The sequence below is a fragment of the Hibiscus syriacus genome, unplaced genomic scaffold, assembly GCF_006381635.1.
Source record: "Hibiscus syriacus cultivar Baekdansim isolate YM2019G1 unplaced genomic scaffold, ASM638163v2 tig00110458_pilon, whole genome shotgun sequence".
In the NCBI taxonomy this organism is placed as follows: Eukaryota; Viridiplantae; Streptophyta; class Magnoliopsida; order Malvales; family Malvaceae; genus Hibiscus; species Hibiscus syriacus.
In genome coordinates this window covers 3,401,431-3,417,049 of record NW_024062745.1, presented here as the reverse complement: position 1 = coordinate 3,417,049, position 15,619 = coordinate 3,401,431, and the positions used below count along the sequence as shown (strand labels likewise).

The following is a 15,619-nucleotide window of genomic DNA, read 5'->3' as shown; positions in this document are numbered from 1 at the left end:
ATATATTTTTTAATTTATTTATATAATTAGGGTTAAAGGGAACACAGAGTATTAATATTTCATTAACTTTAATCACACATAAACACACAAATGAAAGTTAAAAAGAAGAAGCAAACTCTTTCCCCATCTCTTTCCTGTGTTAAATAATTAATACTGAGAATTAACACACAAAAAGGAAAAAGATATAAAGAAAAGCCTTTTAGTTCTTTTCTCCTCTTTTTGATTAGCCTTCCCCAAACTCCTTTTTACTCGGCAAAAGAAAGTGATGCAACTATGTGGAAGAACTGCAACTGCTCTAGCAGCTCTTTAGCGTGACTTGTGCCTCGGTTCGCCACTTGTAAAAACAGCTCTTCGCTTAGCTTGTCGCCGATGTGAGCATCGACTAGTACCCCGGAAACACTTCGGCAGCTGTTGGCTAGTGCTCGACCTACCTCCGATGCATCATCGGGCCGGCTAACGACTAGAGGGCTGCCTCCTTTGAATACCTCGAGCTTGTTTATGGTGAATGAACCATCAGCTTCAACCACTTCCTTGAAGTCTTGTAGGCTTGGTGCATACACCGGAATGTTGAAATTGTCCCTTTTCTCGCAACTTATGAGACCCTTTCATAACACATGCGCGTCATTTCAATTTCATTAATCTTAAATCTTAAAATTTAAAATATCGGTCCATAAACAATAAAACAAGACACATATGAACTAGAAATATATGAAATGATTATTAAATTACGATGATAAATTATGTGGCAGCTTGAATAGAACAGTTGATTAAAGGAGAGGATGATACGTAAATGTACTATCTACTACATGAATTTTGTGCAAGAGAATGTTTGGTTCATTGAACTTGTATGATGATTTTGATCAACAATGATCACATGGACCTCGATGACTGTTGTTGTCGTCTTGCTAAATACCATGATTATGTTTAACGTTTTCTTTTTTTTCAAATTTGATCCAACAGTGGTGGTCACTGCTCATGTAGGTCCCCCATGAGGCCTTGCCTGCACCTATCATATTGCTGCCGACATGGCAATAAGACAAGTGGAGGGCTAGAGCTGATTCTCTTAACCAAGTCCATCCAACGGGTGACGTTGGAGTAGGTTAGTCGTGACCAGTGACAATCCATCATAAACCTCAACACACCTAATCATTCTCCCTTTTGCATGGTGTTTCCCCCATGCTTTTTGGTCTGCCAAATTGCAGAAACAGGGCATAGGGTGAAATTATTGTCTTTTTTTTATAGACCTCCACTATTTTCATGTTAAATCAAACCCTAATTTATTTTAATTATTATAGTTTTAAGTAATAATTAAAATTCTAAACATATTCTTAAACCTAAATCATGAGATGAGTCAGATATAAAGAATCTAATGATGTGAGTTATGATTTAGGTACAATGGGGAGCACTGTTGACGCACAAGCCTCATATAAATATGAAGAGCTTTGAGTAAACATGGGTGATTAGTGATTAATTAAGGTGGGTATACCTCTTGGACAAGATCATCCCAAGCATCCTGAAAGTGGGTCCCGAAGAGGAGGCCGGCCCCACCTTGGTCGGTGGGATCCGCCGAAGTTCGGCCTAAGCAGACAAGGAACATGGACCCACCTTTCTTCATCTCTATGGATCTTGCTCTCAGGAACTCTGCCAGGTCTGTCTGGAACTGCTTCTTGTATGCACTGGCTGTGCTCTCGTTTGCACCGTGGATGAACACCCTCCCTTTGTTGTAAGCCGTCGATCTTCTGTCCAACACAGCTTCAGGCATCTGGATGCACCAGGTTAAAAATTATAATATTATTTTTGTAATAATATTTTACACTTATTTTTTCCAACAAGACATACAAGACCTAATTGGAATTTATATATAAATTTACAAATTGTCTATCAAGTGTGACAATAATAAGATTCAAATTTGACCTTATAAGCTCAAATTCTTGAATTTTAACCACTTCAACACTCGTTGGCTATTTTACCCTTATTTAATACATTATTTTATCATACTCAAGACTAGATAACATTAATTAAATCATTTTTTAAAATGTCACCTGAACCTTTAACATTATTCTATTCAATATATGTGACCCTATTAGAAAAACACACACACACAACATAGTCAAACATTTTTTAAGAAATTAGGGTTCCAATTCTTTTCAAGTTTCAAAGAGAGGGAAAATGACATTGTATTTAAATAAACATTAACTATGATCATTTGTGTACTCACTTTTGGCCTACAAAATGCCGTCAAAAATGGGAAGGTTAAATCTCATTCAAAATCACATAAACTTTTGTATTTTTTACCATGAAATGACATCAACTTGAATATTATGTTTTTCTGCTGTTTTTTTGGGCCTTAGAGATCATCCTCGGGAACAAACTTTCACTCTATATGCGTATGTATGTATTTAATAGCATAGAGATTTTGTATTATAAATGAGAGAATAATGATAACCTGTGATAGCCAGTGCAGTGAAAACGCCGAATGGAAGACATCGACGGATCTAGCCGGAAAAAGTCGTCGGTAAAACGATCCAGGGACCCCGGAAGCAAAATACGATCGGTGTCCGTCTGATGCAAGGCACTCCTCCATGCTACTACCTCCGTTATTTGCCAACGGAGGTAGGAGTTGGAAAAGCGTGTTGAAATCATTGCTAGGAAGGTCGGAGAAAAAAGCAGAGAATTCCGGTGGCTCGTGACCGGACGACTCGTAGCGTTTCACCATGTGCTTGACGATAACGTCGACGATGTAGATGGTGTTGCTGCCGCAGGAACACCCCAAGTCGACGACCGTGAAGGGTACATCGGGGGAACGCAGTTGAACCCTGTCTAGGGCTTCTTCAAGGAGGTGAAGCATTGAACGAGCATGTAAAGCCTGCACGGATCGTTGAAAAATAAAATGAACTTCATATGTTACTATAATCATATAAAAAAACTGGGAAAATGTAAAAAAAAAAAAAAAAAACCTGAGCTTGGGAATTGTTGGCATAGCTGCCTTCGCCTTTGCCACCTTTCATGCTGAGAAGCTTCTCGAGGTTTACGTTAGAAACAACAAGATTGTCTGCCATTTCGGTTTCCCCTCTCCCTTTCTTTGTTTATTTTGGTGCAAAGTTTTGAGAAAAGCTGAGTTTATATAGAGGAAAACCAAATCGGTTTCCAAGGGACTAACCATATTATGGTACCTCGAAATACGGACACAATAATATTAGAAATCTTTAATTAAAATAAAACTCGTGTACGATAACATATGACAATAACAAATATTTTTTTAATCATCGATAACGTTAATTTTGATATTTAACATCGGTTATCATGGTATTCATTATTTTCTTATTTTTTTATATTACATCATTATTTTTACTATTTTTTAGTTTTTAGTATTCTTGTTATAGGACATGTTTTTCTTTATCTTTTAATATATTTTTTATATTCTTTAGCATGTGTTTGATTTTTTTGTTTACTTTTCTAATGATTGGACTTAAGTCGAATCGACTGATCAAGATAACATTTATATGTTATCAAATTGATTTTTTTCTACTTTAGATCCTCATATTGAATTTAGAAATGCGATTTGCATTCAGAGTTAATTTTCTCATGACTCTCGATTTTGATTTACAATTATCGTTGGTCTTTCAATAGTTTAATCCCTTGTTATAATTTTTTTTATTGATGCAACCACATTTATTCATATTTATCTTTTATTCAAATTTTTGGATGAATTTTTAACATTTTACTTATATGTTCCTTGTATAATCTCAACGTAAATAAATTCCTCTGTTGATTATTATAGAAATATGTCCTAATTATGTGTCCATTGTATTTATGGACATCTCATCTTTTCTAAATAAAAATAATTAATTTGACGTGCGTAAAAATATATATTTTTATAATAAAAATAAAAATTATCGTATTTTTTAAAATTGTTAATCGTATTTTAACAATGTTTTGACCGTATGTATTGTGATGCGTCCGATATGTATTGTGATGCGTCAATGTACGCGTCCAACAATCCACTGACAAAAGTATTTGTTGCTTCTTAGAACCAAAGCCGAGGAGGAAGCTTTTGTGCTTGTATCTTCTTACCATAAAAAAAAGGAAAAAGCTAATTATTAGTATTTGATAAAATTTTCAAATAAATAAATAAAAGAGCTGAAATTTGTATACGGATTTATTCACACATACGGGACTCACATGCAAGCAATAGCAAAGATATAAATAGGCCGGCAGACCCAATATTGACGCCGGAATGTCTTGTTTTCCGGTTTCCGATACCGGAAAATTCAACTGAATAATGGTTTAAAAGGGTAAAATTGGCTAATTAGGCTAGACGGGTTAAAAAATTAGCTCATTAAGTCATTTCTAAAATTAATTTACTACAATGACTTGAAACTTATTACGTCAATGTGACGAATTCTAATAAAATATATATTTTTAATTAAAATTTTTCATTCTTATGTGATACAATCTAATAAAAATTATATTTTATTGAAATCCGTTAAGTCGATGTTACGAGTTTGAATAAAAATATGGTAAACTATATCAAAGACCATCCAATTATAATCAATTTTCATTTCGACCACTATTTTTGAATTATTGTCAATCACACCACCCAACTATTTCAATGAATTCAATCAAACCACTAGCCGTTAACAGTTAACGGAAGTGCTGAAGTGACAGTTAATAAAATTTGTATAATTTACATTTAGTCCTTATTAGTTACACAATTTGTCAAAGTGGTCATAATTTTAAATTAATTCAATATATTTAATACTCTAATTATATGATGACTCATATCACGATATAATTGGAGGGATTTTATTAATTTAATTCATATTTGTTATGTATGGCTCATAAAAAGTCTCGTTGTGGGGTTACGAATTATGTGGGTTGGGGGTGTGGGGGCGCAGCCCCCGCGGTACGGTACAGGGTTGATTTTGTAATTTATGTACCAGGGTTTTCTATTATAAATAGAGATGTAACCTAGACCTAAAATATCATTGAATAAAACTTCTAGCGCCGCCTAGGCACCGAGGACGTAAGCACATTGACGAACCTCGTAAAATTCTCGTGTTCTTTCGTTTTCTTTACCCGTTTTCGTCAACAATTGGTATCAGATGTCAGGAGCAAAATTCGAAGTCGCGAAATTCGATGGTCAGGGTAACTTCGGATTATGGCAAACGAGGGTGAAGGATCTATTGGCGCAGCAAGGGATCTTGAAGGCTTTGCGACCTATAAAGCCGGCGTCGATGGATGAGGAAGATTGGGAAGAATTGCAGCAGCGAGCGGCAGGAACCATACGATTATGCTTGGCGGACGAGGTCATGTATCACGTCATGCATCTATCGTCTCCAGACGAAATTTGGAGGAAGTTGGAAAGTCAGTTTATGTCCAAATCCTTAATGACAAAACTGTATCTGAAGCAGCGGCTGTATGGGCTGAAGATGCAGGACGATCACGATTTGGCGCAACACGTGAATGTCTTCAATCAAATCGTTTCTGATCTGGCTCGGCTTGATGTGAAAATTGAGGATGAAGACAGAGCGATGATTCTGTTGTGTTCTTTACCTTCCTCTTACGAACACATGGTGACTACTCTTACATATGGGAAAGAGACTATCAATGTTGAGGAGATTACTGCAGCCTTGTTGGCTCACAACCAGCGGAAGCAGAATGCAGGGGAAAGCTCTCAAGCCGATAGCTTATATGTCAAGGGTAATCGAGATCGTGGACGGAAGCCAGAAGGCAGGGTCCGGGAAGCGGAATTCCAGATCTAAATCCAGGGATAAGAAGACGATTCACTGTTACAAGTGCAAGGAGGCGGGACATATGAAGCGAGACTGTCCGAAGTTGAAAAAGCAGACTGATGAGAAGCGTGATGGCTCATCCAAGTCTGTGAACGTGGTCGAGGATGATAATTCTGATTGCAGTGAGGGTGATATGCTTTCTATTTCAACGACACAATTGACGGATGCTTGGATTCTTGATTCTGGATGTTCTTATCACATCACGCCAAATAGGGAATGGTTTTCGACATACAGGCCGGTTAATTCTGGTTCGGTTTATTTGGGTGATGATCGATGTTGCAATATTGTTGGTATTGGTGATGTCAGAATTAAGATGCACGATGGCTCCGTTCGGATGTTGAGTGGTGTTCGACATATCCCAGACTTGAAGAAGAATTTGATTTCCTTGGGCACTTTGCACAAGAATGGTTTTATCCCTAAGACTGACGAGGATAGGGAAACCATTCGGATTGTTAAAGGAGCATTGACTGTGATGAAAGGCAAGATGACTGCAGGGAATATCTACAGATTGTTAGGGAGTACCGTTGCAGGTGGAGTTCACTCTGTTGAGTCCTGTGATGATACGACAAAATTGTGGCATATGCGCCTTGCTCATCTTAGTGAACGTGGTATGGCAGAATTACACAAGAGAAACTTGTTGCATGGTGTCAAAAGCTGTAAGCTCAACTTTTGCAAGTATTGTGTTCTTGGTAAATAGACTAAAGTCCGTTTCAAGACTGCGAAGCACACAACTCAAGGGATTCTTGATTATGTGCATTCTGATGTATGGGGGCCTTCCACGACATCGTCTTTGGGTGGATCTAGGTACTATGTTACTTTTATTGATGATTTTTCACGGAAAGTTTGGGTGTATTTTTGAAACAGAAATCTGAAGTTTTTGAGAAGTTCAAGCTGTGGAAAGCTGAGGTAGAAAACCAAACAGGACGAAAAATCAAGTGTTTGCGGTCTGACAATGGTACGGAGTACACAGATTCATAGTTCCTACAATTCTGTAAGGAGCATGGGATTCAGAGGCATTTTACAGTGCGCAAGACACCACAACAGAATGGTGTTGCGGAACGAATGAACAGGTCATTGAATGAAAGAGCCAGATGTTTGCGGTTGAATGCGGGGCTTCCCAAACACTTCTGGGCTGAGGCTGTTAACATGGCGTGTTACCTTATCAACAGATCGCCAAGGGCATCGCTGGCTGGGAAAGTTGCAAAAGAGGTATGGACTGGTCATGATATTAGTTTTGATAACTTACGGATTTTTGGTTGTCCTGCTTATGTGCATGTACCTGCTGATGAGAGATCCAAACTTGATGCAAAATCGAAGGAGTGCATTTTTCTGGGTTACAAGAAAGGTGTCAAAGGATTCAAGTTCTGGGATCCAGTTGCGAAGAAAGTTGTGATTAGTAGAGATGTCGTTTTTGATGAACAGTCTATGTTGCAGCAGAAGCAAGACACGACAGTGGTAGATTTCGAGCAGTTTCCAGTTGAGAAACCAGAAACTTCTCAACCGACTTCTGGTGGTTCCACTACGGATGATTTGCAGGATTATAGTCTCGCCAGAGACAGGGTGAGACGGACGAATATAAAGCCTCCGAACAGATTGGGTTTTGAAGACTTGGTATCTTTTGCACTTACTGTTAGCAGTGATGATCCAGTTACTTTTCATGATGCCGTTACTAGTCAGGAAAACGACAAGTGGATGGCAGCCATGGTTGAGGAGATGGAGTCTTTGAATCACAATCGCACATGGGAGTTAGTTCCCCTTCCTGATGGTAAGAAGCCGATTGGTTGCAAATGGGTGTATAAGAAGAAACCAATAGTAACAGAAAAAGAGGGGGAGAAGTTCAAGGCTCGTTTGGTAGCGAAGGGTTTTTCACAGCAGAAAGGAGTTGATTATGATGAAATCTTTTCTCCTGTGGTCAGGCACACTTCAATCCGAGCAGTACTTGCATTGGTGGCTAGTTGGGATTTGTATTTAGAGCAGATGGATGTTAAAACTGCTTTTTTGCATGGTGATTTAGAGGAGCAGATCTACATGCGGCAACCTGAAGGTTTCACTCAACCTGGAAACGAGCATTTAGTTTGCAGATTGAAGAAATCTTTGTACGGGTTGAAACAGTCTCCGAGACAGTGGTATAAACAGTTTGACTCCTATATGATCAAGATTGGCTACAACCGATGTGAGTATGATTGTTGTGTCTATGTTAAGAGCCTTGATGATGGTTCTTTTATTTTTCTATTACTGTATGTTGATGATATGTTGATTGCTGCGAAGAACATGGATGATGTTATCGGTTTGAAAACTTTATTGAGTCAGGAATTTGATATGAAAGATTTAGGTGCTGCAAAGAAAATTCTTGGAATGGAAATTTGCAGGGACAGAGACTCAAGGAAACTGCGGCTATCTCAACGGGGTTATGTTGAGAAAATGCTAGAAAGGTTTGCGATGAGCAGCGCGAAACCAGTTAGCACTCCATTGGCGAATCACTTTAAGCTCTCATCAGAACAGTGCCCTAAGACAGATAAGGAAGCTGAAAATATGGCAAAGGTTCCGTATTCTAATGCTGTTGGCTGCTTGATGTATGCGATGGTATGTACTCGTCCTGATTTAGCTCATGCTGTTAGTCAAGTTTGTAAGTACATGTCTAAACCTGGTAAGCAACATTGGGATGCAGTCAAGTGGATCTTTCGGTACTTAAAGGGTACTGTGGGACATGGAATTGTTTTTGGGAGTCAGCGGGATAATCCTTTGGTTGTAGGATATGTGGATTCAGATTATGCAGGTGACTTGGATAATAGAAGATCTACGACAGGTATGTGTTTACTCTTGGTGGAGGGCCTATTTGTTGTAAGTCTACTGTTCAATCTGTCGTGGCACTATCTACAACTGAAGCTGAATACATGGCAGCGGCTGAAGCTGCAAAAGAAGCTTTATGGCTTACTGGTTTAGTGAAGGAGTTGGGTGTTCAACAAGGTGGAGTTCAGTTGCTTTGTGATAATCAAAGTGCTATTCACTTGGCTAAGAATCAGGTGTATCGTGCTAGAACTAAACATATTGATGTAAGGTTCCACAAGATCAGAGAGTTGGTTGCATCTGGAGAGGTTTTGTTTCAGAAGGTACATACTGATGAGAATGCCGCTGATATGTTCACCAAGCCAGTTACGACAGACAAGTTCAAGCATTGCTTGGACTTGTTGAATGTTTCGAGTTGTTAAAGAAGCAAGGTAACCCAACCCACATTGAAGTTTCCAAGGGGCAGGATATTCGCCAAGGTGGAGATTTGTTATGTATGGCTCATAAAAAGTCTCGTTGTGGGGTTACGAATTATGTGGGTTGGGGGTGTGGGGGCGCAGCCCCCGCGGTACGGTACAGGGTTGATTTTGTAATTTATGTACCAGGGTTTTCTATTATAAATAGAGATGTAACCTAGACCTAAAATATCATTGAATAAAACTTCTAGCGCCGCCTAGGCACCGAGGACGTAAGCACATTGTCGAACCTTGTAAAATTCTCGTGTTCTTTCGTTTTCTTTACCCGTTTTCGTCAACAATATTTCATTTAAATATTTTTCCTCCAATCAGAAGGTGACACGTGACACCCTTACCAACTAGCCTAGAACATCAACTATGTTGCAATTTACACGAAAATGTATATATATTATACTTAAATTAATACCAACAAAAAGGAAAGGAAAATGGGTGTGATATGATTTGAACCTAGACCAAATATAAAACTTGACAGCACAAAACTACTAAAGTAAATATTATATTTGATTAAAATACGAATAAATATTTTATATATTTCAAATACTAGTTTATACGAGATTAAAAGAGAAATTATCTAAAAATTGAGACTCCTTTTATTTTAATTATATTTGATTAAAATACGGATATATATTTTATATATTTGAAATAATAGTTTACACTAGTTTATAAGAGATTAAAAGAGAAATTATCTAAAATTTACAAATCATTTCTATTTTAATTAATTTTTATTCGACTATATAGTTAAAATGTGTAATTAGAAATCGATTTTAATCCTGTGGAAAAATTAAATTAAATTTCTCTTTTAATCTTGCATAAAATACTATTTAAAATATATAAAATATCTATCCAAAATTTAACCAAATAGAATATTTGTTTTAGTAGTTTGTGCAGCCAAGATTTATATTTGCTGTAAACACCCATTTTCCTTTCCTTTTTGCTCTTATAATTTAAGTATAATATACATAAATTATCGTGTAACTTTCAATGTATCTGATGGCCTTGGCAATTGGTAAGAGTGCATAATTGGTAAGAGTACATGTTTTATCATCGGAAGTCTTGGGTTCGACTCCTACCAGTTCTTTATTTTTCATCCAATTAAATTAAAATAATAATTAAATTGATAGACATTATGTGTGTTGATTGAATACATTTAAATATTTGGATGATTTGATATAAGAATTCAAAAAATGATGGTCAAAATGAAAAGTGGTTATAGTTAGGTAGTTTCGGTATAGCTTACTCTAAAATATATTATTTGGACAAACCCGTTATGTGGGTGTAACGAGTTTGTCATGCACTGTAACATTTATCATATATCTCAAAATAAAATCTGGATTGATCTAGTAGGATAATTTTTCTTATCCACTACTAATTGATTCAATTTTACGATTAAAAGAGTGAGTTTACAATTATATGAATATATTGTAATAAAACTTTAGATTTGAAAAAAAATATATTATATGAATAGTTAGTATTGCATATATAAATTATTGATAAGATAAAATTAATAAAACAATAATAATGCCAAACAAGTTACAAGATATAAAAGTTATTTTTTTTTATTTTTCTACAACTTCTTCGGGTCATATGTTTATTTTTTTTTTCATTTTTTAGTCAACTTGTTACAAGTTAATAGCGGATTCAGAAATATTTTTCAGAATATATTTTAGCAACATAAATTTTTTAAATAGAACGGGTACAAACAAAACTTCAAGGTGGATACCATTCGTAAAATAAGTAACTAATTGAAAAAAAAATATAGATTTCAGGGTGGACACAAAAAAATTTCAAGATATGCACCGTCAGTAAATTAAGTAACTAATAAAAAAAATCAAATTTTAAGATGGGCATGTGTCCACTCTCACCAAACTATGTCTCCGCCAGTACATAGACAAGGTTAAAAACCTTAAAGCCATTAATCGAGTAAATAAAAAAAACAGTAATTCAACTGCTTCCACTATGACTTGTATCGTCATTTTTAACATGGTTCTCATTACATTCTTTTTCCCTTTTCCTCAAAAAGCTATTTTTGGGTAGAAAATACAACTTTGTATTAAGTGAATTACATATATGTCTTTCATTTATAATAAAAAAATTAGATATTTGATTTAAATTCGATCAAAATATTTTGATCAAATCTAAGTAGTTTATGAGTACAAATCTCTTCTTTGTGCACCGGATTGACAATTATAAAAAACATTTTATTTATTCATCTTTGATTCGTTCCATAACTTTATTTTTCATTTAACACACAACTGGTTATATTGTATATGGATAAGGTTAAAACCTTAAAGCCATTAATTGGGTAAATAATGATAATAATAACAGTAATTCAGCTCCTTCCACTATGAATTGTATTGTCATTTTTAAGATGGTTCTCATTACATTCTTTTTTTCCCCTTTTCTTAGGAAAGGGCTAAATATATACATGCAAAAAACTATTTATGATACGAGTCAACTTACCACAATGGTTAAAGAAATCATTGTTGTTCTTAGAGGTCACGGGTTCTAGCACTAGCGATTGCAGCAGGGTGATTGAGCGTCCATTATCAAATGGTTGAGAGTATTTAGAACATATACTACTTTATAATCACCTTAGCTTAATAAAATATAATTTTATAATTACATTAATTCATAATTTCATTGTTTTTTTTAAATAATTGTAATTTTACCGTATTTAAATTGAAACAAATGAATGCACTCGCTCTAGTTAGCTTACATATTAAATTAAGTAGCCCGGCCTGGTCGTAATCTATTGGTAAATATATTGAGAATGTAAGTATGGAGAAATTATAGACTAATAATCTGAATTGTGAGAAATTTATGTGAAGGGACAAAAGCAAAGCGATAAATAATAAAACACGACACTCAATTATGTCTGTTAATCCATTTGGCAACTTTATAATACTCTTTTGTCTTTTTCAAGTGTGTGTGTGTTTAGTGAATGATTAGGTGGCTTCTGTTACAACAGTTAATTTAAAGAGAGTAATTAGTGCAAACTTCACCTTTTATTCTTATTTTTTATTCAATTCATTAATAATTTTCTTTTGAGAAATCCGAGATATCCCATAAAAGTCAAATATTTATACTTGACCCTTTTTAACTACTAATTAGACTACGCTAGTCTTTGTGGGATTGGTGCTTAATCCCCACTTCGTTAATCGCGTTTGAACTTGCTTTACCACTTTTTTTCTTTATAGGGAAAATATGCATTTTGAAACTTAAATTTGATTTCAATTGAGAATTTAAACTTGATTTCTATTCAATACCTAAATTACTCATAATCCTCCAAACCCAAATCTAGGGAATTATGCTTAAAGCACATTTGTACCAGCGAGTGTGTGCTTGAAGTTGAATACATTCATTTTGCATGGCTAAAGCTTATATACTTTGCTATAAAATAAAAATATTAAATTTAAACATGTTATATGAAATCAAATAAAGATGTACATTAATGCATGAATCAAGTGACCTCAATATTTAAGGGACTTGATGTTATCCTTTGAGATCTCAAGTTCGAGTATCGCATATGTCAGGGGTATGAACGTTCATTGTCAAATGATTTAGAGTCTTTGAACATACATTACCTTATATTCACCTCAAATTTATAAAAAAGGCTTAAGGGATACTTTTGCTCCTATAGTAGAGTCAATTTATTATTTTCGCCTTTATAGTATTTTCGCATCATTTTAGCCCTCGAAGTTGTTTAATTGCATCAATGCTTAAAATATTTACTATTGTTTAGGGTTTTAAGTTATAATTTAGGGTTTAGGGTGTATGTTTAAGTTTTTTTGTGAAGTCATAGGGGTTTAAGATTGAGGGGGTTTAAGTTAGGTTTAGGGTTTAAGATATATAATTTAGGATGATGCAATTAAACAACTTTCAGAGTTAAATTGATGTGCAAATATCATAGGGGTGAAAAATGATAAATTAAGTATAGTACAGAGACAAAATTAACCCTTAACCAAAAAATAAAGATATATAATAATTGTCTACTTTTATTGAAGGCATGTGATGTAATAAAAGGCTATAGATAGGTACACATGACTAATAATAAGATGGATATTGAGCTAAATCCATTTAATCATGGTGTATACAAGCATGCAAGGAGTGTGTGCTTGAATACATTCACTTTGCATGGCTAAAAACTTTTCCTCCCCCTCCCCCCAAGTGTTTGCCAACTATGTCCATCCCCATTGGAGGACTCATGCATACCCAAAATTACACCTTATTTAACTAGAGATTATAATTAGTGAAAACCCCAATACGTATCCTCAGATGCTCCAAGACCAAAGTAGAACCAAAAGGTAAATCTTTTGATAATTGTATCAATAACATGACTTTATTTTATATACATAAAGTGGGTTTTATTCTTATTTTAAATAAATTATAAAAGGAATTTACTAAGTTATCTCATCAATAAAAGATAATGTTATTTTTTTAAAGGATCATGCTCGAACAACTATATGTATATATAGGATGTGTACGTGAAATTCTAATCAGACATTACTTGGAAATCATCTCTTATTATTTAAAAAAAAAATTAATTATAAACTAGGGTATAGTAATCTTGCTCTAATGGTTGTTTCATTGAAGTTTTCATGGTTAAAGTCTTAAACCAAGGGCGTGATGGTCGGGGAGTTCACGTGAAGCAAGGTCGGACCAATTTTACCTATATCGGCTTAGGTCTTTGCTTATATAAAAAATTCTGTAATAATTAATCAAATGCAATTCCATGCAAAAAAGTTGAATTTAAACCGTTAAGAACATGCAATTTCCAATTAGTTTAAGTGTGTTGAGTTAGCCCCCTACCCTAGCTTTGAATTTTTGCCTGCCTTTCCAAAAGGTGACCTATTATTTTAAAAAATATACCTAAAGGTTGATGGGTGGATTGATTAATTGACCAACTTTTAACTTGTTAGCTTTTAAAGAGAAAAAAGGGTTTTGAGTTTGGTTAAAAGTGGATTTGGAATGGTCAAAAAGAGGGTAGTTTTTGCTATGGAATTGTGTCATGACTCTATTTTTTATTACCTTATATTTAAATTATAAGTTAATATAAAAAGAAAGATAAAAGATAAGAACAAGAAAAAGGGTCCCTGCACCGCATAGATCGATAGCTGGTCAAATAGGCATGGAATTTAGATACTTTTATCTCTCTTTACATGAAAGGTTTTCAATTACTTTTCAAGGCATTAACATTAAAATTTAATATTACTTTGAGTTTATATATTAAAAATATTATAATAAAATCTATCAAGGGATGTTAGCGGGGCGGAGTTCCTTTAGGGATCAAGGTCTCGCCCCTGTAAAATTATTTTATGTTCAATAAATTTTGATATAATAGTATTTTAGTTATTATAAAAGTAAGTATTTAAATGAAGAAATATAAGAATTTATTATATATTTAATCAAGTAGATGACAAACTAAAGAATGATAATATATTGCTAATAACTGATTGGTCTAGTGGGATGATGCACTAGATCCCTCAAGTAAGGTCAGAGTTCAAATCTTGATGATTGTTTATGAAGCAAACTGGGTCTGTAGTACCCGATTCCAATTAGTCGACCAATAGATTGGAAACTGGTGGTTAAAAAAAGAGATTGATAATACAATGTTCTCAATTTTGTTGTCTAATAACAATTTAGGGATTATAAATTTAATTATTAGACAAATTAGACACTGTTTTCTTAATTATAAATTTAAATACCTAATAAGTCATGTATTTTTCTTAAAAAGTTTAATATTTCAGCCACTGTCTATATTTAATCATGGCTCCGTCCCTGGATCTTAGTAACTAAGGGAAGTGTTCTTGTTTACAGAGTTTTTAAATTCAAGCAGCTGCGTTGTAGGGGTGTGTATTGTGAATTATTAAGAAAGATTCTGAACATATATTACCTTATAATCACTCCAGACTATTAAAAAATGATTACAGTTAACACTAATTAGTTAGTTTTGTGCGATAAGACATTATATCTTTTAAATAAAATTAAAAGTTCAAATTCTCACGATGTGAATGTAATAAATTGTGTTGAGAGAATTCCTCCATAATCGATCTCTGCAACACCTTAATCCGAATCAGTTGAGCAATAAATTATATATGAGTTATTAAACTAAAACAATTCATTATATAAATTCACTAAATGTGATGTGACTCAACTAAAAAGTTCGCTTCACGTCTACACCTATATGTCATTATATTGAATTTCACTCAACATTGACTCTCTATTTTTTTGGTCACTTTTTTTTGGCACAACAATAAATAATATAAAATTTACATATAGTAGATGCAAAATGAACCTTTAGAACATCCATACAAAGTCCACACATGAATAGAAAAAAAGTACTCTCAAAAGTCACAAACTATTACCTTTAACTTTCTACAAACCAATTTTCACCTTGAATCTAAAATATTACAAACTTTCGAGCACACTACAATCATATCTAGAACACCACAAACATATATAATACCAACTTCACAACAATTCAATGGAATCCATCTCCATAACTTATTTAGTAAGCCACTTATTAAGGCATTTCAAATTACTCTGATTTCTTGAATTTAT

General features: G+C 34.4%; 1 protein-coding gene across 1 annotated transcript; it reads right to left on the bottom strand.

Moving 5' to 3' along the window:
• Positions 1-146: 146 nt before the first annotated feature.
• On the bottom strand, positions 147-3,059 carry LOC120126501 (indole-3-acetate O-methyltransferase 1-like). The gene is made up of 4 exons (XM_039144665.1): positions 2,958-3,059; positions 2,447-2,866; positions 1,487-1,762; positions 147-602 (listed from the first exon to the last, which is right to left on the bottom strand). Exons 1-4 carry the CDS (start codon positions 3,057-3,059, stop codon positions 246-248), a joined length of 1,155 nt encoding a protein of 384 aa, XP_039000596.1. The 3' UTR covers positions 147-245.
• Between the last annotated feature and the right edge of the window lie 12,560 nt (positions 3,060-15,619).

Coding starts and splice junctions, on each gene's coding strand:
- LOC120126501 (XM_039144665.1), bottom strand. CDS start 3,059: ATGGCAGACAATCTTGTTGTTTCTAACGTAAACCTCGAGAAGCTTCTC. Junction 2,867..2,957: donor CCAACAATTCCCAAGCTCAG/GTTTTTTTTTTT, acceptor CGATCCGTGCAG/GCTTTACATGCTCGTTCAAT. Junction 603..1,486: donor GGGATGATCTTGTCCAAGAG/GTATACCCACCT, acceptor GTGTTATGAAAG/GGTCTCATAAGTTGCGAGAA.